The sequence below is a fragment of the Lupinus angustifolius genome, chromosome LG04 (assembly GCF_001865875.1).
Source record: "Lupinus angustifolius cultivar Tanjil chromosome LG04, LupAngTanjil_v1.0, whole genome shotgun sequence".
Taxonomy (NCBI): domain Eukaryota; kingdom Viridiplantae; phylum Streptophyta; class Magnoliopsida; order Fabales; family Fabaceae; genus Lupinus; species Lupinus angustifolius.
This window is the reverse complement of record NC_032012.1, coordinates 21,566,823-21,594,801: the sequence shown is the minus strand read 5'-3', so window position 1 is coordinate 21,594,801 and position 27,979 is coordinate 21,566,823. Positions and strand designations below refer to the sequence as shown.

Sequence of the window (27,979 nt, the reverse complement as noted above, 5' to 3'; positions counted from 1 at the left end):
AACACCATTTCATTTAATGAATTTGATAGGGGTCCAATTCCTTTATAAACTTCTATAAACGCATTCCAAACTTGCCAAAACATTTAAAATAACCCGAAAGATTTTAACCCAAAGCTTTTACTCAAGACACCTTAAAAAAACCATTCCTTGCATTTCGTTAAGTTTAACAAGGAGAAAAGTTGAATTATTTATGTGAAAATCAACCCACGAATTGCACGAGTTCAAGACTAATTAAAACATGTTAATGTATCCCACACAAAAAAAAAATCTCTATGATGGGCCTTTATCTAACGAAGTAGAAAACTGAAAGCCCAATCCAAATGAAGGCATCAATCCATGAGAGCCCAATTACGAAATGAAAAGAACTAAAAAAACCCTAGCTCCCTTCAAATATCATCATCACCATAAGTTGAAACAAGTGCAGCAGTTTCATACAACCACCAAAGAAGAGAACGAAGATCCAAAACCCGAAGAACCTGCAATGGTAAATCACCTTTTTCTTTGCGTAATTCGTGTTGGAATCTTCTTTCACTTTCTGAATATTTGAATTTTAAACAACATAACAGGGGATAGATCTTAAAGCCGGTGGTAAGAGCAAAAAGACCAAAAGAACAGCACCTAAATCCAATGATATCTACCTTAAGCTCTTGGTCAAGGTACATCACCTATGTCTCATTTTCAATGTGTTTTCAGAAATATCTTGTATTGGTTTTTGATGCATTTCTGAAATTCATATTTTCTATTTATTTATTGTGTATTGTTTGAATTATTCTGATTAGATGTTACTTTATTAGCTTTACCGTTTCCTTGTTCGGAGAACTGGAAGCAAGTTCAATGCTGTTATACTTAAGCGCTTGTTCATGAGCAAAATTAACAAGCCTCCTCTTTCATTGTCAAGGTTGATTAAGTATACCAATGGCAAGGTTTGTTTTATACTCAATTTCTATTTGTAATTTTTATAGTTTGATTTGTTAGATTTTTAGTTGATTTTTATTGTAAAATTTGTATGTGTAGGAAGGTAAGATTGCTGTTGTGGTTGGTACCATAACTGATGATATCCGCACATATGAAGTTCCACCCTTGAAGGTTACAGCACTCAGGTTTACCGAAACTGCTCGTGCAAGAATCGAAAAGGCCGGTGGTGAATGCTTGACATTTGATCAATTGGCACTTAGGGCTCCTCTTGGACAGAACACGGTATGATTAATCGTTACTGGTTTGTTGTAGTTGTTTAGTTTTATAATTTACTGTATAATCTGTCCCCCACTGGACATTTATATTCTCTGATTTCATCACCATTGTGAGAATATTCTCGTGTATTTTCTGATGGAATGAGCTGGTATATTGGGGTTACTAGTTATCTGTTTCATTACCTTTAATTTTATTTTGTAAAATTTTGTTTTCAGGTCCTTCTTAGAGGCCCAAAGAATGCTCGTGAAGCTGTGAAGCACTTTGGTCCTGCTCCTGGTGTACCACACAGCCACACCAAGCCGTATGTGCGGTCTAAGGGAAGGAAGTTTGAGAAGGCTAGAGGAAAGAGGAACAGCAGAGGATTTAGGGTTTGATTTTATTGCAGTGATGGATATCTGTTATGCTGTTGTTTCTTTTGAAATTCAGATTTTTCTGTATCCTAGACGTGATGCAGTTTTCATGTTATTCCTGTTCGGATAAAGATTTTCAGTATGGAGAGTTTTGTTCTTGTCTTCCTTATTATCCCTTGAAGTTTATTGTGAAAATTGCTTTTAACGTAGTTTTTTTTTTCATCAAATGGATTTGCATTTTGTGATCGTACATATTAACCTTATGCTGGTTTTGATCAAATTTATGATTCGACGGAGTTATAACCAACCTCCTTGCAGCATGGGTAACTAACCATGTCATAGAGATGATATTTTTTGGTATGAGATTAAGAATACGTGTGAAAAGGACCATGTAGTTTTCCGTTCCTCCGCAGGTTCCTTTGGTAGTGCAGTGGCTACCACCTTATCTCTACTACAGGGTTAGCCTGAGGGCAATGGTAAGGTTGCTCTTTATTTAGAAAGATCATACTGAAATAACTAAAAATATTTTATGTGTATACTGACAGTGTAAGTGTTTTTTACACTGTCAGTAAATCATTTACCATTTATTAATTATTATTGACTATAAATCAATTGTGAATAATAACCTGATAGTGTAAGTGTTTTTTACACTGTTAGTAAATCATTTACCATTTATTAATCATTATTGACTATAAATCAATTGTGAATAATAACCTGACAGGGTAAAATATTTTATAGCACAAATTCTTAACTAATATAACTTTACCACTTTATCTATATAAAGGGGAGGAGTGAGAAAGTGTGTTTGTCCAGTTTATTTGATGAAGTGAAATCAAATGAATAACACTATTATTCAGTGATTTACCCAAGTTAATCATTCCGGTAAAAAAAATGATTACATATAGGAGTTCACAGAAAACTTAGTTTGAAAACTCAACTTATTATCTCAGGAATAAAACGTCAAATTGTAGGTTGAAATGTAAAGTGTATCAACCTTATCCGATGATCAGCATATAAGTCCTTAAAACTTATTAAAAATTTCTGAAGTAGCAAGGTGATTTTATTTTTAAATTAAGCATAATTCAACTATAATAAATATATGTTTTAAATATTCATAATTAATTTTCCACCATAAATTTGATCACAATGACAGGAAGAAAAAAATTGGAATAGAAGATTCAGATAAAATTTGCTGAAGAACACAGTAGTACATTGAAAATAGAGAGGGGATTTCCATCCTAATTTTACATGTGTATTAAATTGTTTTTACTAAGAGAGTAGTGCATTGAGAAGACAAGAAATTTTTTGTAAGATAGATTAATAGTGATTGTTAAATGAGAAAAAAAGATGTATATATTGATGGTCTAAGAATTTTTTATACGGCATCATATACCATTTATTTTAATCATCATTGATTACACTCATTAAATTAGATGGAAAAAATGCTTAAATAAATAGGATAGATTTGAAAAGAAAAATATAAAATTTATATTTTTTTGTACCATTAAGGGTATCGTCTCACCTTTTTGGGTAAAGAATTAATCTATTTTTGGATTCGTGACTACCCTTCCCAACAAATATCTCTCCCAAAAATTGAACTCTCGACCTTAAAAATTCAGTGGGACTTTACACTACTAGACTAACACATTATTGATATATAATTTATATTAATTTTATAGAACATCAGATGTAAAGAAGATAAAAAAATCAAAATATCTCAAGTTTTGTAATAGTAACATTTAATCATTAACTCTTTTCAATTTATTTCAAAAAAAATATATAATTTTTTATTAGAGAGCTTGAAAAAGTGAAGTATGGAAGTCCTCCAGGTCCAAAGTGTTACAAAACCAAACCCAATTAGATTGGCCTACTTCTCCATTTTATCCCCTCACTTAAATTATATGATTTAGATTTCTTTTCTATTTTTTATTTCCATATAATTTACCTAAGATTGGCAAATCTTTAAATTTGGTGTATGATATGATCTCTATTTTTTACCTACCTTGTATTCTTAGAATAGTTTTCACCTCATCTTATATATTCTTGATTATTAGGATGTAAGCAATACAAACTTCTTTTATCTAATGTTTTCCACAAACCTCTTTTAATTACCTTATTATATGCCTTATCTATGTAGATGAAAACCATACATAAATCATTTTGGTTCTTTCAACATCGATTCATCACTCACTGTAGCAACTAGTTTGCTTTCATGACCGACCCCAACTACATAAATCCAAATTAATTTTCAACAATATATGTCTGTTTTTTCACAACTTTCATTCAATTATCCTCACTTACAACTTCCACTCTATTAGCAACTATTTTATTTTGTATAAATATTATCTGTAATTATTTTCTTAGAAAATTAGTTAGTAGTTTAGAAAAGAATTATGAATAAGTTTGTCAATATCAAGTTATATTAGATAAACTCATGATTTAGTTATTAATATCGAGTCCACTTTGGATAATGTGGTTAGTGTAAAAAATATCTTTGTTTAGTAAAGAGAGTTGGACAATAAATGGTGCTTTGAATTTTTATATTGCTATAACTCATTAGTATTATTATAAGGTATCATTCAAAGGATTTGGGTAGTTTATTTCATAAGATATTTTATCTTATATACACTATTTATTTTTTGTTCTCTTATATCAATTTCAAATGTAAAAAATGGATTGAATGCAGGGGCCTATTGGCTTGGGTTCCCTTTCAAGTTTCAACCATGACCATGTTGATAACCCAGAAGTTGTTGGCCTCTCCTTCATTCCACACCACTACTCCTTCTTTATCTTCATTCCCAATCAAAACCCATTTCAAACCTCCCATCTTTGGTTCAATACCCTCACCAACCCTTACTCGAAGACTTTTCATTCCTTCAGTTTCAACCATTTGGGATGCCTTCACCGGCGGTAATAACAACAACGCTCGCGAAGCCATGCTTGCCATCCGACGTGGCATGTTTCTCTTCAGAAAGGTTTCTTCTTTTCTGAATTCAACCTTCGTTTCTTTCATCATTTTCACTATTTATGTATAATTTGATATTCAAAAATGTTGAAGGGTGATGTTTTGGAATCTATGGTAGAGTTCGACAAAGCTATTCAGTTGGATTCTCGTCAAAAGGCTTGTACGTTTCTGGGTTTTTCTGCTTTTGAAAATTTAGTGGCAAAAAAGCTTTAGTACACATGTGATTCACTAAATAGAGGAGTGAAACTTTGTTTTGCTGATATACTGTGATATGGGTATTGGTTAAAAAAAGATAAAAATTGAAACTTTGCTTTAGAAACAGGGTTCTAGGGGTAATTTTTAACATAATCTCTTGTAATAATTGATCAATAGGATTTTGCATTAGAAACAGGGAACCTCTTTTGATAGATGGTTATGAAATTGGTGTGGAGAGTGGTGTTAGCAAAACTAGTTCGAGATTATCACTTTTTGGTTCACCGAATAATGAATCACAGTTTTTTAAGGAAGTGTTATTAATAAGTCTTGTAGGAGTGTATTCATGGTATTTCTTTTCTTCTTTTTTGAAATGCATTGATAGTATGTGTTTTGAGTCTCAGTTACATGAATTTGGTTATGCACATTGTGCTTCTTAACAGATCTTTGGCAAAGGGGCCTCTCACTTTACTACCTTGATAGGTACTTTCTCCACTTCTAACTTTTCTGTCATCTTTTCCTATGTGACCATGAGGATTTTTTCCTAATAGCATGATAATTTTTTTGTAATGAAGAGAATTGTTCTGTATTGAGTCTGTGTAACTAACTTTGAGATATAATTATTAAATCTGTGGTTACGTAGTCAAATGGAAATAGTTGTTAGCATCCACAATTACTATGTATTCCATTTGAGAATTTGAATGATATATAAAAAAGGAGACTGAATTGAATTCCTTTTGCCACAGATTTGAAGAAGGAGCTGAGCAGTTTCGGTTAGATGTTGCACAAAATCCAAATGATACAGAGGAATCCATATGGTGCTTTCTCTGTGAAGCTCAACTGTATGGAGTGGATGAAGCAAGGAAGCGATATCTTGAAGCAAGTCATTGATTCTACTATTAGTTAGTTAACATGAAAATACTACATTCTAGTAATTATTCACTTTCCAAATGAATTCAGGTTGGCAGAGACCCAAGGCCAGTTATGCGGGAATCATATAACATGTTTAAAGATGGTGGGGATCCGGAAAAGGTGTGCTTTTTAATGCCTTTTGAACTAAGATGTGTTTATTTAACCAGATAGAATAGAAAACAATTCATAAGCCTTAGCCTAATAGCTTAAGCCTTTTAGGAGTTTTATTCCTTGACATGATATCAGAACTACTTCAACGAAATGGTTAAGAGTTTGATCTTTGCTTCATTCACTTTGATCAAGGTAGAGTTGGCATGTGCGTTGTCTATGCTTTAAGCCCAAAGGGCTCGTGCATTAAGGCTCATGCCCATGTTAGATGTAAAACCACTCATGAGCTTTCACCTAAAAAAGGAAAAATCAGCATTGAAGACTCACTGTAGTTGATGTTTATCCTCAAAGACCTGTTACCCCAGTAAAGGCAGCACATTGACTGAGAGACGTAAGTTTAAAAACTAGGAGGATAGCATTATTCAAATGGAAACCAGAATGTAAAAAATGCAGCTTTTTTAAAACTGGGAGGACCAAAAGTGCAAATAAACTAAATTTGTTTCCCCATTTTTATGGGGGCTTTGGATTCTGTTCGATATCTCTTATTATACTTGACAGTTTGATTGAGATATTATATTTACAGTTTTACCCCAGTTGTTTATGATTATTAGAACTGTAAACAATAAACATGTAAGCAGGTTTCCAATACTCATCCATGTTCAGTTCCTCCCATAACCACAACATTAATTCATTTTTACTCCACTATTGGTACTCTAAGATGCACAGCCCCTTTACGAAATGCAACCTGACCCGAGCATTTGATTTGCCTGTCTAGCTCGTTGCTGCGTTCTCCAATAGCAGAGAAAGCGATTATTTTTATGCTTCACTGTATGCGGGGCTTTATTACGAATCTCAGGTATTCTTCCACCTTCTAAATATTTTTCTCCTTTTGCACTAGTTAAACCAATCTTAAACATAACAACGAATTATTTATATTGCATAATGATTGATATCATTATTGATAATACAAATTCTAGATTCATCTTTCAAGCCTCGAATTTTCTTCTCCATATATGTTCTTAACATAGCCTCTGTTGGATGAAATATGAACATACATTTATGGGGACGGTAGTTTGAAGAAAGTAGACCAAACTGGAATGTAATATATTAACATGCCTTTTTTGTACTATATCAGAAGGTTTATACTTCTGTATTTCTTATTAATGTACATTGATGATTTCCCATATGTAGAATGAAACAGATGCTGCTAAAGTTCATATGGTCAAAGCGTACCAATCTTCTTATGGGCAAAGGTTTGATTTTGAATTAGTATAAGTTTCTCAGCCAAATGAAAAATACAACTTGGAAACATGAAATATGTGCATTCATGATTTCATTCTTTAATGTAGGTCTGATGACTATATGGCCTCTCTTTCCAAGGTTCATTGTCAATGTCGAAATTGGGTCATCGACTAAAATATTTTGTCATTGAGTTTGAAATCTTGTAATTGCTACGGGTAAAACTACTCGGAATCAAATTACTACAAAAAAAGAATCATTCATTCAAATGAGGGCTATTTTAGAAGAAATTGCAAATCATTCATTCAATACAACAATGTAGCTATTTTAGAAGAAATTGCTTTGTTTGAAGGAGGGCTGCCAAGTAAGACTTCACGTCCCTCTATACTAAAAGAATAATTATATTTTGTTACTAAATCTTTCTACATCACAACTAGAATGTGACATATATCACATTTAAACAAATCATTAATATATAAAGTACCATGTGTGACACGTGTTACTTTTCTATTGATGTAGGATGTAGGAGGATTTGTGGAAGGATTTATCATTTTTCATACTACAAAACATGGTTGAATATTTTTATTCCAATTTTCCAAACCACGGTGTAAGGTTTTTTATACTGGTAGTGCATCATCTACCATTGATCTGTATTACTTTATTTCAGAGTCAATAATATTTAATAAATTAATAGGGAATGATTTACTGACAGTATAAAAACATTTACGGTGTATACATATTAAATCTATGAATTAATTGAATTTAGTATATGATCCGCTGAATAACTTGAACAAATTTCAATACCCTGCAAAAGACAAAGCAATACAGACTTCAGAATTCTAAACCCAAAACTCACAAGTCCTTCCACTTTGGTAACACTTGATACCTATACAACTTTGGCAACTCGTATTACAATATAGGGTAAGGCACCCTTTTTCCTACCAAGTTAGAGTGTCCAAGGTGGATTATCAAACACATAATTCACTATTGATTATCTTAGTCAATATTTACAATAAATTAGCATTCAATGATGGCTGACAACTCCATAAAGTGAGAAAGGTATATATCTACCATTGATTTAATAAAGTCTAACATCTCAACCAGCCAAATGTTCCGAGGATCAATACTTGCTCACTTCCCAAATATACTCACTTTGGACGAACCTTATTCCAAATTTCTCATTATGCATATACAACTATCAAACTTAAACTTGCTGTAGATTAGTGAATTGCAGAAAATGTCAACTATGCAAACCTTTTGCAACACGTAAGACCAAATAGTCATTAAAAATATAGTCTATATTACCAAGGTCCTTTCCCCATGTCGCGTAAATTTCGGTAAATATCTAAACTCCTGGACTGGCTCTTCATAAATATCACTCAGACTAAAAATAAAGCAATCAGGCCCTTGATTTCTTCCATTTGGCTTCGTTAACCGGTTGGTTCTTGAAAGGTAGGAAAGTCTTTCCACCTATGAATGGTCCGAGGACTTCTGGTATCTCTACACCATCCTCCTTCTGGTAGTTTTCTAGTATGCAGCAAATGGTCCTCTCAGTAGCCGTCAAAGTCGAGTTCAACATGTGAACATATTGCTTCACCTGATCATTGCTCTGCAATGGTAAAAAAAGATGCAAACGACAACAGTTAAATTTATGAAGCCACAACCATTTGTGTGGTTGAAGTCAGTTTAAGGCCAGGAGAAAATATTGTCCATGATGAAAATCCCAACACAGAAAGGTCATTTGATCCCTAGGGGTCCACGGTGACCCATGCTGGGAGGGGAAACCACAATACCAGAAAGGGGATTACTCCCTCATCCAAAGGGTGGGCACACCCTAACAGGGGCCAAAAAAACTGCATCATACCCTAGGCTCCTTACCATAAGTGAGCACCATCATCACTTATGGTTATTCCAAAAATGCTCAACACAAGTGAGCATACCCAAGACCCCTTACCAGAAGTGACCACCATCATGACCACTATGCTGCAAACTCTAATATTTTATTATGAAATTGAAATTTTCATTCATAAATTATTGAATCATGCTAATTAAGCCACCTCTGTTTATGGTGAAATTAGGCATAACCTACCTTCTTTTGTCCATATCGAACTTCTAATCTTCTGGCTTGATAGTCTGTACAGTTTGAACAGGATACTAGCTCTCTGTAAGCTTTAGAAGATGGAAACCATGCTTCTAGATCATACTTCTTTGCAGCAGCATCATTCAAAGCACCAGATACAATGGACACGACTTGATATGGAATGTTTAACTGCAAAAGATAGAAGCTAATTACATAAGAAAGGAAATCAAAAGGGAGGGAAAAGATGCACTTAATTTAGGTTGGAGACAACCAATACATCAATCTATGATTGTATATGCAATGACAACATATTAGTAGTTGGCCAATACAGAGTACTGACAATCATCACAAACATACAATGCACTCCTAGATATCACAAACTTAGAAAGAAATATAGGGATACATCGGGAATTAACCTTCTTATACATATTTGGCTTTGGCATGCCAAGGAAAAACATGCTTGTTTTCATAATTTAAAAGTCACCCTGGGATTCAGTAGCTGTTTTCAAATTATATATTTGAAAAATCTTAACTAATATAGAGAATGGTATAAAAAATATTGAATTTGCTTAATGACAAACAGCATCATACTGCTTGGTAAAATTCCTCGGAGTTCTTTAGCATTTCCTCATGCATGTCCCATGAGTCATTATCATTTGGGCTAGTAAGGCAAAACTGCTCCACTTTCTCAAATTGGTGAACACGGAATATTCCTAGAGTATCTCGACCGTGAGATCCAGCTTCTTTACGAAAGCATGATGAATATCCAGCATATCTGCAGAAAGCATATCTTCAGATTTAATGGGGCATAGCCTTAGAAGTCCCAAACATGTGTTACCAAATCATATTACCTTATGGGTAGCTGGGTAGGGTGGATCCAATCATCTAAGTGATATGCACAAAGGGGCTGCTCTGAAGTTGCAATCAGATATTTGTCATCCCCTTCACCCGTTACCTACATATTATTATTATTATTTTTGGATAAAGTGTTACCTACATATTATAAGTCCTTATATATGCTCAGATGAAAAGATCAAGCTACAGCCATTTTAAATGACACACTACAATAAGGCTATGGCACAAAAAGATCAAGCATAATAATGGGGAAAACACATCTGCACTCAAGTCAAAGAATATAAGCTACACATATAGACATTACTATTCACTAGTATATCTCAAAATCACAAAGTGTAGGTGGATCATCCAGACAAATAATGAAACCAATTTACGAATTTTACCTTGTAAAGCTCTTCATCGAATTGAGCTAGTTGAGCACACTTTGACATTATATCTTTTCTCATGAAGAAAGGAGTATGCAATAAACTATACCCCCTTTTCTCCAAAAAGTCAAGTCCAAAGTTGATTAGAGCCTGATTCAAACGAACACCATCTCCTATGAGATAGAAACCTCTACCTCCCGCTATATCAGCTCCTATTATGTATAAAGCAACTTCAAATAAGAGACTAGGATACACTCAGAGAAGTTGGGGTAAAAAATGCACAGATCACTAAAAGCCTTGGCTAGCACAGATAAAATGCAGCACTATGTAAATTGGTGTCTAACATAAAAGGATTGAGGTGGTAGATAACAAATACAGTGAAAATGATAATGCATAATGACTTGAAATAAACTTGTCCTCAGTAAATATTAGATTTTTTGCCACAAGTAAAATGACATTACAAATTAAAATACTCCATTGCAATAGCTAAGCCAGTCATACAAATGAAACTACCCATGCAGTATATAAAGAAGAGAATAAACATGCAATGAAAAACAGAAGCATTTTCGAGAACTACTTGCCCATATGTTACATGGTTTAATAATAATAAGAAGAACAATAATCACTTGAAGACTAGTAGATGAATGAATTTCACCTTTCTTGGTGTCTGCTATCCCAAGGAGCTCAACTAGATCCACATGATTCTTTAGTTCAGGCTCCACTCTTTTCTCCCCCCATGATTTAACCACTTTATTGTTGGCCTAAAACATACAAGACCCCATGATTTTAACAAAAGCATTAGCAGCAATAAAAATAACAAAATAAACTAGAATAACAAACCTCATCATCACTGACTGGAACACTGTGGTGGACAAGGTTCCCAATAGTTTCCAATTTGGAATTCAAGAGAGACAGAGTTTCCCTCACTTCAACCTCTTTCTCTGCTATCAGTTTCTTAGTTTCCTCTGATTCAGTAATGAACTTAGATGCATCTTCACCAGCCTAACATACACATGCAATATATTTTATTAAGCAGTTACAAAAACAATGGGGCCTTAATTATGATTCAAAACAAAAGTGAAACTGCAGATATATTTTTAGCAGTAACATTTTTTGTGAAAAGTGATTTGAGCTTCTCCTAAAAGCTGAAATTCACAAATGGTAAATATCAATTAGTTTTCGTATAAAAGTTTTTAGAAAGAAAAAAAAATCAACTAAACAAGCATATGAATGTAAAAATTGAGTCTTTTAATATCAAAAAAGCGTTTTTAAAAGGAAAAAAATTACCTTTGGCTCATTATATGAATGGAATGAGAATTTCCATTTTTGGGTCTATATAATTTTGAGTAAAGTTTGCATCTTTGTAAATAGAAAAAGAGAAAATGAGTGAGGGACACTGACACGCTTGAGTTTGGATATTTCTTTATTGATCCTGTTGAAATCTCTTTGAAGATTCTCCATCTCAAATTGACCTGAAACAAATACCATAATAATTTGATCAAAAATGTTTGCAATGAAGAAAGAGGGTATGAGAAAGAGAGAGAGTACGTTTTCGCCATTCTTTGTCGAGATTGATGACCTCATTGACTACTTCGACGCTGGCAAAACGACAGCGTTGAGAGTTGCGAATGATTTCAGGGTCGTGACCCTTTTCTTCTCTGAATATGTTTATGTCCAACATTACTCACAGTGACACTGTCAACAATCTGTGATCTTACTGTGCAAAACTTTAAGATTTCAAATTAAGAACTACAATTTCTCCTGAAGTCAACGATAACTCAATATTATTTGATAAAACATATTTGTTTAGTCGTTAATAGTGGGATTGTGGTTCTTAATAGTGGGATATGGTTGGTGTTGTAATAGTTACAAACCATTCCCAATTAGAATTAATTTCAGTTACAAAATGAAGGCAAAATCAAAACATATCATTTACTACGAGTAAAGCAATATTCCATAGCAAAAAATGCCATAACATTACCATCAGGCAATGTATTTTCTCATGATTTTAATATAAATGTATCCACTGACATTATATAAAGTGTTTTATACACGATCATCATGCACAATTCTTTTTCAATCAATGATGAATGATATAAGTGTGTAGAAATATTTATAGTGTATAGATATTACACTCTTAATATATATGTTGAATTTAGTCCATGTTTGATTTGTAATTGTAATGATTGTTTTTAATCTGATTCCATTTAAAACAAAACTGGGTCAGTTGTGCATTGCTATATATTCAAATTTAAATCAAATTATATATGAATTTACTTTGTGCCGAAAGACTGTTAGGTATTGTAGTTATTTTATAACACCATCATCATTATAATCACATAATATCATTCCCTTTGCATAACTGCACGGTATTGAGAATTGTACTCTATCTAATAAGGCTCTTTGTTGTTACTTGGTAGTAATACATTTTACACTTACTGAGTTACAAATATACCAGCTGTAACATCCTGATTCCTGATATTGTTGTAGGAGCTTCAACAAAAAGAATGGTAACCTATTGAAGAAAGAATGAACTTAATTGGTGACTATGCCTTATCAGACCCAGAAGCCGTGTAACCATATGAGTTTCATCCCATAAACAATCTCTTTTAACTTGAAGAACTGCTGCTGCCTATGCACCAGGCTTCATCCATTTCAAACAATATTGGACCATGCCACAATCTCGCATTGATTTTTCATCAAAAACTTCAACATAATGGAAGAGTCTCCCCTGTAATATAGGCGACATAATTGAATCATTGTCACGTCTTGGGAGGATCTGAACTTACTAGATTGACCCACAAGTTTGCAAGCATGACCAAGAAGTGCTTCCCATTCCATGTCACCATTTTTAACCCTGTTCCACAAACAATCATGTGAAACAATAAAGTTTCAAGATTAAGATTTAAGACTGCACAGCATGATAGGCATTAAGATTCCCACTTTCCCTTTTTATGAAAAATCATCACATCACCCACTTTATAACTTCACATTGAGTGAAAGCATAGCCCTTTAGCTATTGACGGACACAGATAGGTACTAAAAGCAAATATAAATTGGTGTTATGAATTAGTTGTACACAATGCAGAAAGTGAATTACCAAGATTGATCCTGTGGCACATGTATCGTTTTTATTTATTTTAGTAAGCATGTTTTAGTAGCTTGGTCCCCCAGGTACATTCACCAATCTCCAGTATAGTATGATACTATAATATCACCCGAGAACATGAGGGCTGAACTGTTCAATTTACTATAATATCTATTTAGTTAGCATGAAAAGTTTTCCCTGAAGGGGCTGTGTGTGCATGTGGCAAATGGCCAATGGATCAAAGTTGAAGATATCCTAATTCATAAACATCAATACTAGGCAAAGCATTCATGGGAAATTTCCAGACTAATTTTTCTTTCTTCTCTAACTGCTAATGATGGAAATTATAAGGAAATAAATCCCATGATTTCTTCCCTATTTTCTGGTCAAATTTTATCACTTTTTATCAACATTTATCAGTCCAAGTGGAATGGGGCTTAGTTCCCATTCAGCAAGGTCGGTTGAGTCTTGTTGTGAATGAAACAATAGGCGGTGGGAGAGCTCTGCACCCTAACTAGGTCTTCCTGGCTCAACTCGGATCAAATGTGACATACAGATATCGAGTGTCAAACCAAAAAAAAATTATCACTTTTGTGTTAGATAAAAGAATAGAAGTTTTGTCAGTTGTGTTTCAAAGACAGCAAAGATTATTGTGCACATACCTGGTATTAAACCAGCAGGCAAGGCTGACAACTGGCAAGTAGTTTCTTTTTCAGAGATGACATAGCTCTGAAGTGAATGCTCATCAAGGGTATGAATGTACTTAATGGATTCAACTAATTCCCTAGAGACGCCATCTGGCTCAAAACTATTCTGATTTGATATACTGAAAAAAGCTTCTTCAAGTCCTGAACCCGACCATATGCTATAACACTCATTCAAAAGGGAAAATAAACTTGTAGGATCTATTGGACCTAATAACATCCATGGCTTGTAGAGTTTGACCGAAGCTCCAATGATTTCTGCCACTCTATAAGTTTCTCCGAGTGCACGGATATACCGAATACCTATGTCAACCAAACACCCAAGAAAAAGGAAGTAGTTACTACTTTGGACTCTATAAGTTTTATTCTAAATTGGCAGCACATTGATTAAGCATGATTAGGGATGGCAACGGGGCGGAACGGGCACGGGTATTGCTTTCCCGAACCCATACCCGCACTATTTACGGGTACCCGCACGGGTAGTGGGTATTCGCAGGTAGTTTTTAAATTTCAATATATATTTATATAATTTATAATAATCAATACATATAAAATAATTATTACATGAATAATAAAACTTATGTACATGTTAAACTTATCATATATTTCAATAACTAGAACTCATTATAAAATAATACAACAATAAATAAAATATAATTATAAAATAATAATAAAAATATAGTATATATAAATTATTTAAATAAAAAATAAATTTATAAATATGCGGGTACCCGCTCCCACCCATAAGCTATTTTTATGGGTACCCATTGCGGGTATTTTAACGGGTACCCACGGGGCGGGTATTTTTGCCATCCCTAAGCATGATGTAATTATGTAACTTACCTTTTGGGTTAGATAATATTTGGTTATGGACATTCCCTTGTACTGCTTGCCTCCAAATATAAGAACCGTGTTTCAGTTCTTCAGTACAAACAGAGACTATTTTGGACCATGTGGTAAGATAATTAGATTGTTCTTCTCTTGATCCCAACTTTAGAGTTCTTAATGTTGATACTGCATCTTTCAAAAGTTCCATAGCAGATTTCATATCCTTCTCGGCCTATTCAAATACAATTATAATCATACAATAACAAGATTGTCAAGGAATGTGGCCCAGAAAGGAAGAAGGTTATCAATATAATAAAAATGGAAAGTATAACTCTTTTCCTTCAAATTAATCCCAAGTAAAACTAACACAAATATCACCACTAACAAAAGTGTTTATGTGAGCCCATATTATGTTATTGAAATCCTTTCGGTAGTTCACCATATTGACAGTACTATTTGCATGTGCAAAAGATAAAACTTGAAAAATACAACACTAAATATTTTAAAGAAATAGACATACCATTGACAACCTTGATGCCAGCTGGTACTCTGACTCAAGAAATTGGAACTTAGGTTCCTTCAAAACTTCAAGGAGCTCATTGAAATACACATTTCTTAGGGAATAATTTTCTGAGAGATTTTCCTTGGGGATAATATTATCCTGATGCAATATCTTAGAGAGTTCCTAAAACGGGAGAGAAAAGAGAGAGAGAGGCTGACGCCATTATTAACTAATGCAATTAATCACAAGGTGAGAATAGCCATAACAAATACACAAGCAGAAGAAAACAAATTCACAATATCATATTACTAAAGGTTCAATCATGTTTGATGGGGGGCTTTGACCCAATGTTAAGTCACAACCAAGCCATTCGGCCTGGGGCTATGCTAGGTTCTGTTTTCAAATCCTGCCAGATATGCCTTGAGATTTTCACATCTCCCTCATGGAGAGAAACCCATTTTTCTATCCCCTTTCCCAGGCTGTGGATTTATCCTTCTAAGGGGGAAATAAATAGCCAAAATTTAGAGAAAGAAAATATAACAACAAGTTAGTTCATACACTGACCTTAATTTCCTCCTGAAGCATTTTCGCTTTTGCATTGTTACCCGAAATAGCAGCAACACTTTGAACCGTCTAAAAATATTAGTTTATGAATGATTTCAGTGCCAGCAAGCATCACCATTTTATATCAAAGAAAGACCATAAAAAGTTACCTACCTTGAGATTATGAAGATGGAACAGGACAGCATTGCACAATTCATCTTTCATTTTGCTATAAAAATCTACATAATCAAGTGTCTCTAATTTTGTTGATAACTGCGTTGGCAGACCTCTGTGATTTATAGCAGAAGCCTGATCTTGACTACTTGTTTCAGAGAAAGCCTCCTTAAATTCCCATGAACCATCCTCAAAACCATTGGCACCATTAGTCAAATCAGAATTCAAAACTGTTGAGGAAGAATGCAAACCATTCTCATTGACTTGTGGTTCATGATTAAAAGAAGAGTTTAGAGCAGATTCATGGGCAAATCCTGTTCCAGCTGAAGCATCCATAAAGTCCCCAAAGCCATCATTAAAATCATCAATGCCAGTGTCCAAATTGGCGCCTGATACTCTGGCAGAGGCATCAAAGCCATTTTCATTTGCTTTTGGTGTCATATTAGGAGAAGTTCTGTTTTCAGCTTGACTATATAAATTCCATATGTCATTGATAGGCAAGTTGGAACCAGGGCTGTTAGTGCTGTTCTTTAATGGAGATGTAGGAGCAAAGGGAGAAATGTTTCGAGACACAGACTGTTCATCGGTATCTGGCATCTCATCACCAAAAATCGACAGAGGCAAGGCTGCTCTACAATTCTCTGCGCCTATTTGGGAATTCTGGAAATGAAAAGAACAGTAACAACGACAATATGATGAAAAATATGAAGACTAAGCTGGCTGTGAACAAAACTATGTGGCATATGACAAACTGAATTAATTTTTTTGTGAATCCCTAAAGCCAAGCTTTAAGAGCCCAACATTAAATATCCTTTTGAAAAACTTAAACTTAGACAATACCACATAATATATACAATAACATATCACACTGATTCAGTACCTCATGTGTTGTACCAATTTCTGCAAGTGCACCCTTTGATTCAAACAAATTGACATCACAATGAACGTTTGTGGTGGTTGGGGAGGGATTGTTTTGGTTGATGTTGTCCTGGTAGATATTGGTTTTGAAGTATGACTCTGAAATATGACTATCTTGACCCAGAGAACTAGAATTGAAATATGACTGATTAGATTCTAATGCATGAGATGGATCAATAGTACCATGAGGATCTCCACCATCAAATTTGAGTTCTTCTACACTAGAAGTATATATGTGAGCCATCTTTGGATCTTCCTAATGCCACAACCAGAGGGCGTTAGTGCGTAATCCTCAATGATCTGAACAATGTAATCCAATATAAGTAAAACATGTGAAAACAACTCACCAAATTTTGTTTTGGTTCTGATCCCGAATTTGCATTTAACTCCCCAAAACGTTGACTGAAAACAGTAAACTCATTTATGGTTTCATTTGATTCATTTTTCAGATGTAGTTGAGGGCTAACGTGATTTTGCACTGCGGAGCTTGGATAAAACTCAAATTCCAGGTGCCCTCCTCCAGCCATCTCAGAAACCCCAAGGGACGAATCCAACATGGCTCCAACACCAAGTGCACCATTATCTTCAGCCTTTAAAAAATAGGACACAGATGATCGGGCAAATGAAATTGTGTACAAGGAAAATAAATATAAAATTTTAGTGACATGTTAAGTACGCATTTATGTGAAGAAATCAACTTGCCACCCAAGATCATACTTCAAGATTCGACTTTTACCACACCAGCACAAAATTTAGGTCGGGTTTGGTGAGCAGAACCAATATGCTCTACTTTGTACTGTCCTCAAACACAGAATCAACATGCTCTACTTTATTTTTAACTTATGTCATGTTTTGTTCTGTACATCAAACACATAACAAAACCCATATGCTATTCTTGAACTATTCTAACATTTCTACCAAACACTAGCTTAAGCATGTATAAATGTATATCTTATCAATTGATCTATAACCAACTTGCATTTATCTCTAACCTTTTTTTTTCATTTCAATGCTAATCAATCAATAGTCCTTGCTCATATTATGAAAAGCTAACAAAAAGAAAGGTATAACTATAAGATTTTTGAAGTTAAGGAAACAGAACAAAATATGAAATCATGCGCACTTATATGATAAATACTAATAATATCATTTGCTCCAACCTTCTCTAAATTAATTCTCTTCAACTTCAAGTTAAAAAAATTAACTACCTCAAAAATTTGGTTTATTACCTTAATACTCTGACTTTTAGTTCCAGACTCCCATTCTGCAGACTTGAATTCCCATCCATCTTCATCATCATTTTCATCCACTGAATCTGAATTGAAATTATTTGCATTTGCGTTCCCATCAGCGTTTGAACTGGGAGCAGCAATATCTGATATCGAAACAGATTCGTTCTGAGAGTGTTGATTATAAAAATTCGAAAACACTTCGGTAATTCCTCCAACGGAGCCATTAGAATCCGATCCCTTTTTCACAGAATTAGTATTGTTGTTTGCGTTGGAGAAAGCATGTTCCTCTTCCTCTTCTTCCTCTCCGAATATTGAAAGTGGAATAGCACCGTTAGGCCTATTAAACGCAGGTTTTTGTGGCGACTGAACATGAACGGCAATGGTGTTGTTGTCGTTTTGATGGGAAACTCCAAATAGGTCGGAGCCACAACCGTTGTCGTCGACGGCGGTGGTGGAAGGGAATGGTTGATTGGGGAAAGAAGCGAACATGAAGTCACCGAAGCTGTCATCGCCATCGTCCTCTGCCATAGCTGAGCTGAGAGATTTGTCCTCTCTTTCTCTCTCCGAGTTTTGGCGTTGGCTATGGCGCGTGGTTCTTTTCGGTGGTTACTAGTAACGTTTATGGGTTTATTATTGTAATAGCAAAAATGTAAATATCATGGACTACTAATCTCTAATGCAATGCATTAAAAGTGGATCTTTTCAAAAAGTTATTGATATATTATTCACTACTATTTTGGGCAAGTAAGTTATTACGATTTTAATTTTCAATAAAAGAATACAATATTATTGGGTGGTTAATTACTCTTTCAATAACTGTCACTCTTAATAGTTCGATGACGAGTCATGTAACTATATTTTAATCTAAACCACTTCCTTTGTGAGCTGTAGAAGTGACTCAGACTGTGCATGTGAATACTGATTTATGTTAACTGGATGAACATTTCTCTTCTTGTTTCATTACTTTGAAGTTCCATTCCCTTTGTACTCACTCTTCACTGCATTCTGCATCATGTTTTAAGTCACAGCATTCTGTGCTACAATAAGTGGAACTTCTGTGTTAGGCATGTGAGTTTAGTTTTTCCCCCTTTAGTTTTAACTTGTGAAAAAAACAAAACTACATGATAAGCCACCTTGTTAAGATAGCGGTAAAGAATCTACATAATTTGCAAAACGTATTCATACATCACATGTTTTCAATTCTATTGTTGTCCTTGGTTTAAGTTGTGCTTCCTTAACCAGCTATGACACATTATGCGTACTTATTTATAACACTTGCAAAAGATGTAGATATTGTTGCATATAATCTAAAAGGAAATGAATGACTAAACATACAGAAAAAGTAAACAGAGAGTTTATTTATGACTTTCCATTGCATGTCCTAGATTGCTGTTTCATCACAACAATAACTGTTTGAACATGCACATACAATGAGGGGTTAAAATATGTCTTTTGCACAGAAACTCTCTAAACTTCTCAAGGCTTGTTTGGCCCGGTTCGAGTCGGATGTAACTTCGGTTGACATCCTTGAAGTCCGATTAAAGTTACTTATGCTTTTGGCTGTCCTGCTTCCTCTTTAATTCCTTCATATAGACTCTCAACAAGGTGAAGCAAGAATCCATCTGCACCATGTCTGGCCACCAGAGAAATTGATATGGGAAGGTTATTATACATCTGAAGTGGTATGCTTACCTGCAGAGTATCCATAAAAAACATTGTTATAACATTCAGAGGTTTAATTGACTGAACAAAAACACATAACACAAATACACACAGAGAGAGGACAACCTGGCAAAATCCAGATAATCCGGCAATGGACAGCAAGCTAAATGCCCTTGCCCGGAAGTTTTCTAATTCAGATGCATCTGATTGTAGTTTTGGTGGAGGTCCTGGAACCGTGGGGATCATGAGAACACCGAAATCCTGAAATTGTTAAACGGTAACTGTCACACTGACAGAAAATGAAAGGTGAGCTGATGAAAAATAACTAATTGCTTAGCCTTCAAATTTGTCAAAAGTGGGAAATCTAAACGAAATATGGCGACCAAATTACTCAAAATCCAGACTTAGTACTATCTTTGTAACAATTCTACCAAAAAACAATTGTAACAAGCATTCTTGCTAGTCTGGCTTCTCTGTATGAAAGAATGATTTTGTCTCCCATAAAAAAACATGATTTTGCTTTTCTGTTCTAAATTAAAGGAAACTATTCTCTGCATGGAATCTCCAGAAAAAGTGCATGGAGACAACTGTTTCAAGAATACATAAATATGAAATAAAATATCTATTCTGTATTTAAGATGTAAATAGTATAAAAAGTCTGTTAATCAGAAGAATATGTAATATGTAATTATTTGAAAGTACAGACCAGGAGAATCTCAAGTAACTGCTTCAGTATTTTGATAGATATATGATAAATAACAACCAACTTTATTAGTTAGTTTCTCTATAGATAGGAAGAATGGTGGCTTTCTTTTATGAACATATATAACTAACTGAAATTTGTTGGTAACAATGTAACATGTTAAAATAATTTGAGGTAACTCTAACCCGAAAGCTAGTTCACAAGGGGAAGTTATTGTGAATGGTTCTTTAGCTAGTTCTAACAGTGTGAGAGAAAGAGTATACCCCAAGAAGAGAAGTAAGAGCAGCATGAAGCTCCCCTTTTATAGAATGACAGATATCAATGGTCTCTCGTGTTGTCCTAAGGGCATCTGATACACGTTCTGAAATTCCGGGACCTAAAACAGGCTTGACTTCAGTAACCCATTCACCATGGTTATTCTTGAACTCATACCTATGTTTCAAATGGTAAACAAAGAATGGAATCAAATTTCAATTGAAGGTGGTCCATAACTCCTTAGAATGTTTAAGTCATGACTATTGACTGATGAGCCACACCTCTGAAGCAATCGCATGGCACTTGAAAGCGCAGCAAGGGATGGAATGTTATATACTTGGTCTGTATTCTCAAGGCTTAGGAAATGCTTCAAACTTGGAACATTGGTCTTCACATATTCACCAAGGGTTGCATCCTTTAATATATCACCTAAGACAGTAGGTGCAAGAAGAAATTTCTCACTAGAAATTAAATAATGTCAAATACATATAGAACTCCATCATTGAGATGAAACCACAGACAGGTTTATAACTAAATTTACACACACAAATTCTTCATAAGTTAGAGTTTAAAGTTTGAAATATTTTTTTATAAACAAAATAACTTCACTGCAAACCTGCCTATGTGTGTGAGTCGGTTCTAATCCGGATAAAATGTGAAAGTTGTGTTAGACTGTCGACAATCAATGTAAAACTTTATGGAATTTTTATGATATATGAAAAAGTAACCACTGCATCGATAACAATAGACCTAGGTATATGATCAATCATTCACCTCCATATAACTTCTCTACTGCTTTGAAAACAATCCGGTTGACTAGATCATATGGAATGCTAGAAAGCTGGAAACAGTCCTCTGCAAAGATTATGCAAGTAGGATTAACAGGTACAAGTTCTGGCAATTGTAGAAGTACACATCCAACTCTGCTCAAAATCGTTGGGTCCCTAGCAAACCATCCTGGATATGAAGTTGAGAACAAGAAAATGAGTGTCCTAGAGATGAGATCAATAACTTGTGAATCTATCATTTCAATACCACTAGATTTACACCATTAAGGGATTAAGCCTGCAAAATGAAAAACTCGGATCCGAAGTTTGAAAGAAGGTTCAGAGAGAGCTACACCTTGTTGTTCAAGATCATAATTTTAAGTACTTTTATCCTTATATAGTTATATGTAAATAGAAAAAGAATCCCTTACTCAAACATGAACTGTGTTTTTCAGATGTATATTTGATTCTGAACAAGAACATGCAATGCAAACACATTAGGACCCAAAAATAGAGATCTAGCAGAGTTACCAACTTGGTAGGTTCTTACCCACAGTATCAAAACTTTGTGCCAGAGGAATAACTCCTGATGTTGAAATAGCATTGTGAGAAGGACGAAAACCAAAAATCCCACAGTATGATGCAGGCACTCTTACACTTCCCCCGGTATCAGTTCCTATCACACACAAAATAGTAAGCACTTCAATTATCAACAAAGTGGTGCCCATAGTAACTAATGGAAAGGAATAATATATCACCTATTGAGAAATCCACAAGCCTTGCACCAACTGCAACAGCAGAGCCACTAGAAGATCCTCCGGGAACCCGATCTGCAGCACAAGGATTTCTTGGTGTGCCAAAATGTATATTCTCTCCGTTTATACTGCCAAAGCATAGTACTCAGTTATATTATATGATTAAACAGAAATAAACAAGGTTTCAGTCAATGTTCACCATATGGATATGCCTGATGACCACAAAGATACAAATACTCACAGGACCATATTTTCCATAGAATTAACTGATTCAATAAAAGTTTAGAAAATTATACAGTTTCCAACTCACAGGTATTAGACTAACAAGTCACAATTCACAAATTAATAACAAATGATGCTAGACTGAATTCCATTGGATGGGAAAAAGATGATCCCTAGTTCCTATAAAGTACAAACTACAAAATACTCCCTTTGTTCTTTTTATCTGACAAGAATTAAGAAAGCTAATAAATAGCATTGATTAAAGCAAAAAATAACCATATTTCATTGAATTATCCATTCTTGAACACTCAAGTGACTCAACATCATCAGCACTCTATTAATCTTTTCCCTTACTAATATCATGGCTAAGTCAGTAGAAGGTTCTAAATTATGGACCGCATCAGATGATGCGGCCTCAATATTATTGCATTTGTAACCTTCTCAGCCTACAATTACAATTTTATTCCAAGTCATAGGATGCAGCCTGAATCAGGCCACAATAGACTCAAAACCAAATCAGCCATTCAAAAAATTCATGCCATAATACTTGCAAAAACAGCTGCTAAATTTGCAACAATAACTGATTGGTAACCACAATTTAGAGCCATATCGCTTCGTTGGTTTTCTAAAATCGACATACATATACATGCAGAAAAACTTTGTAGGAAGGCAGATGAAAAAGAATGGAGGGAGTAATACTGAAGGACTAAAAAAGTGAAAAAAACATATTATATAATGAGTAGAACCTGTAAGCCATTTCATCCATGACAGTTTTACCAACACAAGTGGCACCTGCTCTTAGGAGAGCCGAAACAGTTGGAGCAGTTGACTTAGCCACTGGATGAGTCCTTGCCCAATCAGGATTCCCAAAGCCAGCCACATACCCTTCTATATCAAATCTGTTGACACAAACAACAACACAGACCCTTCCTTCAAGTTAAACATAATTCTCACGTAAAATTAATATAAAAAGTGACAAACTATGTAGCAGGTAACATGGACTATGGAGTATGGACTCAAACCCAGAACAAGAATTTTGAGTCAATTGTGAAAATAAACATTAGTAAGTGACTGATAAAGCTTACTTACATGTCTTTGACTGCAAAGGTAAGTGGGTTCAAAGGAAGAACAGCATGTGGTGAAGAAATTGGTTGTAGAAGGAATTTCTCAACATATGCTCCATAGTCTAAACCAGTTTCCATGCTTACGTTTTCCACTAACTACTAGTGATCATGGTAGTAACAGAAAATGGCAACGCTTCTTCATAACATGCATATATTTTTTAGAGTAATTGTATTAGTTACACTAACTATTTTAGCAGATATTTATCAGAGTAATTAAACTAATTTCCTATATAAAAAGTAATGTAATCACCATCACAACTAATATAAAAAGTTAAAGTTTAAAATGTATGCATCATAAATATAAAGTTTTTTAAATCTTTAAAATTATTCAATCTTATGTCTCACCCGATTAGAATCTTTCCGTTTGCATCTATACTATATATAAAGCCAAAACTTAAAATAACTTTCCTTATGGTATAATTTTCATTTCCTATATTGCCCTTAATATTATTTAATTTTTACAAAAAAAACTATATAATCTTAAGCAACTACCACTAATACATTAATTAATCACATATCTCACCTTAAATTAAACATTATCATAAACAAAAAAAAATATAATATAAAGTACACTGAACACAACGAATACATTTTAATTCAAAAAATGAAACATATAAAAATTGAATATGTAGTATGACACAATATTCGTCAACAGACACGAAGTACCTGTACACACTAATAATTAATAAAGACAAGATTTAATATTATATGTTTGTGCACCTCTGCCATTGATTTACTTTTAGAATGATATCTAAATTATTTTTGAAAGTATACCATTTATCATTTCTTATTCACCAACATATTTCCACCCATATTTGTTTCGTTTATTAATATTTTGATGGTAACTGGTAATTAAATCCTCAATAATGTATTTTTTTATAGATTATCATTTCTTAGGATTGGTTAGACAAAGGGTGCACTTCTGATTATCACATACTTAAATTTATGCTTATTAATAAAGTGTTAACCTATTAGTATAAATTGTTAATCTAATAATGATTCCCCAAATAAATTAAAAAATGAAAAATTTAATTTATGAGAGAGACAACCACTGAACTAAGGGATACCTAGGTTATCCCTTCCACACTCTATGAGAAAATAATTTAATTCTTTAGTTATTATAGGATGAAAAGAATAGGTTGATCATTCCAAGTTTCCAACAACAAAAAATGGTCTATGCCCTTTTGACTTGAACCATTTTCTGAAGGGCTTTTTAGTTATACCCAATGCATTTTTAAAAATGAATCAAGAAAAAATAATTTGAAGCCCATTTAGTTGAAGAGTTGAGTCACAAGTCTAAAAACAGATACTACAATTTGTTATCGGTGAGCCTCTCCACTCACCACCACCGTTCACTACGACGCTGCGTCACTGTGAGTCTGTCTCCTCACTCCCTTGCATTGCATTATTGCATGTTTCTATTTCCCTTCTCTTAAATATATGTTAAATGTTGCTACTTCATTTTCTATTCTCTAACAAAGCTAAATTCTAAATTTAGACATTAAATCATCAAGTGTTTATTTGTGGGTTTTTTTACTTCTGTTTAAATTTTGGGATTCAAAAAAGCAAGTTTTTTTTATGGGAAATGATTTATTTATTATTCTGGGAGGTGATATATTTATTTTTCCTAGGAAAGTTTGCTTCTTTGAAATTCTAAACAAAAGTCAATGTCTCACAACAGAAAACTACCATTTATTTGTAATGACTTAAGGAATGTTAGAGCTAATCTTAACTGAACTCTTGTTTTGTTAAAAAAAAAATTGGATCTTGTTAACAAGTGTCCTTAGACATGGAATCAAAATTTAGAAACAATCACAACTTTTAAGCTCTTAATGCCTTTGAATACACCATTTTCCAATATAAGATTCATATGTTGGGTTCCTTAAGTAGTATTCTTAGGGCATTCATTAGCATTGTCCAAAAAAATTGGATATGTGAGAATCTGAGATGACTTGGATGAAATTCTGTTGCATGGCATTACTATTTCATTGTCATTAGAGGTCTTAAATGAACAATTGCTTAGTAATATTAAGAAAAAAATCAGCTGTCTTGTTTTCCTTCAGAATGGTGGTCTCTATGCAAGTGTGACATGTCTTTGGCTATGATGGATCATATTCTGTTGCATCACATTACTATTTCATTGTCACTTTGGACCAAATTGCAAGACTATTTTTAGAGGGCATAACTCATGAGCGAAGAATTACGTAGTAACGTAAAGTGAAAATAAGCTGTCTTGTTTTCTTTCAGAATCATGGTTTCTGTGTGATTGTGGTATTTCTTTGGCTACAAACGCAATGGAGAATAGATCTCAGCCTTACCAATCTCCAACTGTGTTGGGATTAGAGTCTACTGACCCAAAAACTGGAATGCTTAATGATGATCAGTGTTTTCTCTTGCACTTCATCATGGGTACCTACTTTGGCCCTGATATCAAAGGGGAGACCCCAAAAAAATCAGTATTGCAAAGAGTAGCTGAAGGGCTTCCTCCATACACATCTGATCAACTAACTAGTTCTTTCATGAAAGTCGTGGAATTGGAGCGCACGTATTACTATATACTTAGGAAGGCTGATAAATCACTTTCCATCAAGTTACCCTTGTTGCGTCAATTCTTTCAAGCCCAAGGAGAATATGGTGATGGCAATTACCCCAAATTTTCTGATTTGTTTCCTCCTGAACTACATCCCCAATCTCGGTTCAGATATAAGGTTGTCGAGAACATTGTATTTATTAACAACCCAGAAACTTTCTACATCAAGCAAGAGGATGTTGAAAGGTTCAAGAAGCTAAGTGGATTGGAGGATTTCCAAGTTGACAAAGATGCTGCAAGGTTGCATAATGTTGTTGATGGTAATGTTCTATTCAACATGTCAGTGAAGCAGGCTGAGCCTAATGGAAATATGATGCATAGTTACATGTCAGCGAGAAGCGGTGATGATTTTTCCGAGCCTCAGGATCCTCTGCATCATGTCCATGATGTGGCACCTACCAGTAGTGTCCCGTATAGTGGTACCAATATGATGTATAGTTACATGTCTCCATTGCCACCTGAAGATGAGACAGATTCTGAGAAAGTCTGCCCGGCGATGTTATTCCTTCCTTCTCGCCCAACTAAAAAGGAATGGTCTGATATTGTGGCAGCTACCAAGAATGGGTTTGGGTTGACTGGAAGCGCAGCTACAGGGCAGGTAGGACCAAACATAGGACTTATGGACATTGGAGAGTGTGAAGACTCATACTTATTTCGTGTGTCTCTTCCTGGGGTGAAGAGGGATGAAAGTAAGTTCCTTATTAAATCTCAAGGATTGTCTCTTACACAGTTGCCATTCATTTAGCTTTATGGTACTAGGTGATGAATATCTTAATTTCGTGAGTTTCTCTTTCACATTTATTTTATAAACTTTTCTGTTAAAAGTTTATGATTAATGAAAGAAAATTATTTAAGTTCCATGCCAGCTGAAAAGAAAAATGTGTGTAGGCATGTTTATTGCTGTTGCCATAGCTCTTAAAATGAGAACTCTGTGAATTTCTTTCAGGGCATGACCATTCTACCTATGGCACGCCCTTCCACCACAAAAAATAGGAGAGAAAAAAGGGGGGAAAGAAATTGAAGCTTATTGTATCTATTTTTTACTTTTAAGTTTTCGTAGCGCCTCTAATCGTGGTAGCCAATGCTTATGTATGCCAACTTGACCATAAAAAAACGTATGTCATTATTTTGGTGATCTAGTAACTCTTTTAATAATTTCTTTGGCATATTGCTCAGATCTCACTACAGATAACTAATATGTCTTGAATTTTTGCAGAGTATTTCAGCTGTGAAGTTGATACTGAAGGTAAAGTATTGATACATGGAGTAACTACAACTGGGGAGAAGACAATATCCAGGTTCTCTCAGGTGTTTGAAATGCAAACACACAACCTTTGTCCACCGGGCGATTTCTCCATCACATTTCAGCTGCCTGGTCCTGTTGATCCACATCAATTTTCCGGTAACTTTGGCACTGATGGGATTCTTGAAGGAATGATTATGAAAAGGAAACGTACATGATGCAAAGTTTTGTCTGAACAGAATCCTTCTTTCTCTTCTGCCAGTTAAGTTTACTGTACATTGATGCAAGCTGTTAAATGGATGTGGTTTTTTGAGTGACAGAATTCTGTTTAGTGTTTATGTTTATTTTATTTATTATGAGATACACTAGCAAAATGACATTCCCTTCAAATTGAAAAGGCCTTAGCATGATT

At 34.4% G+C, this 27,979-nt stretch overlaps 6 protein-coding genes across 7 annotated transcripts; 3 read left to right on the top strand and 3 right to left on the bottom strand.

Annotated features, from left to right (window-relative positions):
• Positions 341-1,788, top strand: LOC109346197 (60S ribosomal protein L18-like). The gene is made up of 5 exons (XM_019585617.1): positions 341-484; positions 567-656; positions 795-923; positions 1,015-1,197; positions 1,407-1,788. Exons 1-5 carry the CDS (start codon positions 356-358, stop codon positions 1,563-1,565), a joined length of 690 nt encoding a protein of 229 aa, XP_019441162.1. The 5' UTR covers positions 341-355; the 3' UTR covers positions 1,566-1,788.
• Positions 4,182-25,610, top strand: LOC109346196. Its single transcript, XM_019585616.1, has 10 exons — positions 4,182-4,225; positions 4,257-4,516; positions 4,600-4,666; positions 5,142-5,181; positions 5,445-5,577; positions 5,659-5,730; positions 6,494-6,574; positions 6,910-6,971; positions 7,068-7,162; positions 25,599-25,610. The coding sequence occupies exons 1-9, from the start codon at positions 4,222-4,224 to the stop codon at positions 7,132-7,134; spliced, it is 786 nt and encodes a 261-aa protein (XP_019441161.1). The 5' UTR covers positions 4,182-4,221; the 3' UTR covers positions 7,135-7,162; positions 25,599-25,610.
• LOC109346193 (serine--tRNA ligase-like) lies at positions 7,953-12,005 on the bottom strand. Its single transcript, XM_019585612.1, has 9 exons — positions 11,806-12,005; positions 11,659-11,729; positions 11,098-11,259; positions 10,913-11,018; positions 10,276-10,469; positions 9,889-9,992; positions 9,629-9,812; positions 9,047-9,226; positions 7,953-8,566 (listed from the first exon to the last, which is right to left on the bottom strand). Exons 1-9 carry the CDS (start codon positions 11,936-11,938, stop codon positions 8,357-8,359), a joined length of 1,344 nt encoding a protein of 447 aa, XP_019441157.1. The 5' UTR covers positions 11,939-12,005; the 3' UTR covers positions 7,953-8,356.
• LOC109346191 lies at positions 12,584-18,862 on the bottom strand. The gene is made up of 9 exons (XM_019585610.1): positions 18,244-18,862; positions 17,362-17,604; positions 16,977-17,270; positions 16,097-16,756; positions 15,944-16,012; positions 15,398-15,562; positions 14,893-15,109; positions 14,008-14,352; positions 12,584-13,114 (listed from the first exon to the last, which is right to left on the bottom strand). The coding sequence occupies exons 1-9, from the start codon at positions 18,772-18,774 to the stop codon at positions 13,020-13,022; spliced, it is 2,619 nt and encodes an 872-aa protein (XP_019441155.1). The 5' UTR covers positions 18,775-18,862; the 3' UTR covers positions 12,584-13,019.
• Positions 19,636-23,928, bottom strand: LOC109346194 (amidase 1-like). Its single transcript, XM_019585613.1, has 9 exons — positions 23,700-23,928; positions 23,357-23,509; positions 22,392-22,516; positions 22,184-22,309; positions 21,641-21,823; positions 21,148-21,295; positions 20,875-21,043; positions 20,035-20,169; positions 19,636-19,938 (listed from the first exon to the last, which is right to left on the bottom strand). The coding sequence occupies exons 1-9, from the start codon at positions 23,810-23,812 to the stop codon at positions 19,795-19,797; spliced, it is 1,296 nt and encodes a 431-aa protein (XP_019441158.1). The 5' UTR covers positions 23,813-23,928; the 3' UTR covers positions 19,636-19,794.
• Positions 25,018-27,964, top strand: LOC109346195 (increased DNA methylation 2-like). Of its 2 annotated transcripts, XM_019585614.1 has the most exons (3): positions 25,018-25,107; positions 25,982-27,013; positions 27,541-27,964. In XM_019585614.1, exons 2-3 carry the CDS (start codon positions 26,029-26,031, stop codon positions 27,783-27,785), a joined length of 1,230 nt encoding a protein of 409 aa, XP_019441159.1. In that variant the 5' UTR covers positions 25,018-25,107; positions 25,982-26,028; the 3' UTR covers positions 27,786-27,964. The 2 variants fall into 2 exon arrangements, with proteins under 2 accessions (XP_019441159.1, XP_019441160.1); XM_019585615.1 differs by lacking the exon at positions 25,018-25,107 and having other exon boundaries at positions 25,738-27,013.

Coding starts and splice junctions, on each gene's coding strand:
- LOC109346195 (XM_019585614.1), top strand. CDS start 26,029: ATGGAGAATAGATCTCAGCCTTACCAATCTCCAACTGTGTTGGGATTA. Junction 27,014..27,540: donor TGGGGTGAAGAGGGATGAAA/GTAAGTTCCTTA, acceptor GAATTTTTGCAG/AGTATTTCAGCTGTGAAGTT.
- LOC109346193 (XM_019585612.1), bottom strand. CDS start 11,938: ATGTTGGACATAAACATATTCAGAGAAGAAAAGGGTCACGACCCTGAA. Junction 11,260..11,658: donor AAATATCCAAACTCAAGCGT/GTCAGTGTCCCT, acceptor TGTGTATGTTAG/GCTGGTGAAGATGCATCTAA. Junction 11,019..11,097: donor TTCCAGTCAGTGATGATGAG/GTTTGTTATTCT, acceptor TGTATGTTTTAG/GCCAACAATAAAGTGGTTAA.
- LOC109346191 (XM_019585610.1), bottom strand. CDS start 18,774: ATGGCAGAGGACGATGGCGATGACAGCTTCGGTGACTTCATGTTCGCT. Junction 17,605..18,243: donor CTAAAAGTCAGAGTATTAAG/GTAATAAACCAA, acceptor TATTTTTTAAAG/GCTGAAGATAATGGTGCACT. Junction 15,563..15,943: donor TGCTTCAGGAGGAAATTAAG/GTCAGTGTATGA, acceptor CTCCCGTTTTAG/GAACTCTCTAAGATATTGCA.
- LOC109346194 (XM_019585613.1), bottom strand. CDS start 23,812: ATGGAAACTGGTTTAGACTATGGAGCATATGTTGAGAAATTCCTTCTA. Junction 20,170..20,874: donor CTCTTACTTCTCTTCTTGGG/GTATACTCTTTC, acceptor TAACAATTTCAG/GATTTCGGTGTTCTCATGAT. Junction 19,939..20,034: donor GATTATCTGGATTTTGCCAG/GTTGTCCTCTCT, acceptor GATACTCTGCAG/GTAAGCATACCACTTCAGAT.
- LOC109346196 (XM_019585616.1), top strand. Junction 4,517..4,599: donor GCATGTTTCTCTTCAGAAAG/GTTTCTTCTTTT, acceptor AAAATGTTGAAG/GGTGATGTTTTGGAATCTAT. Junction 6,575..6,909: donor GGCTTTATTACGAATCTCAG/GTATTCTTCCAC, acceptor TCCCATATGTAG/AATGAAACAGATGCTGCTAA.
- LOC109346197 (XM_019585617.1), top strand. CDS start 356: ATGAAAAGAACTAAAAAAACCCTAGCTCCCTTCAAATATCATCATCAC. Junction 485..566: donor AACCCGAAGAACCTGCAATG/GTAAATCACCTT, acceptor ACAACATAACAG/GGGATAGATCTTAAAGCCGG. Junction 1,198..1,406: donor CTCCTCTTGGACAGAACACG/GTATGATTAATC, acceptor TTTTGTTTTCAG/GTCCTTCTTAGAGGCCCAAA.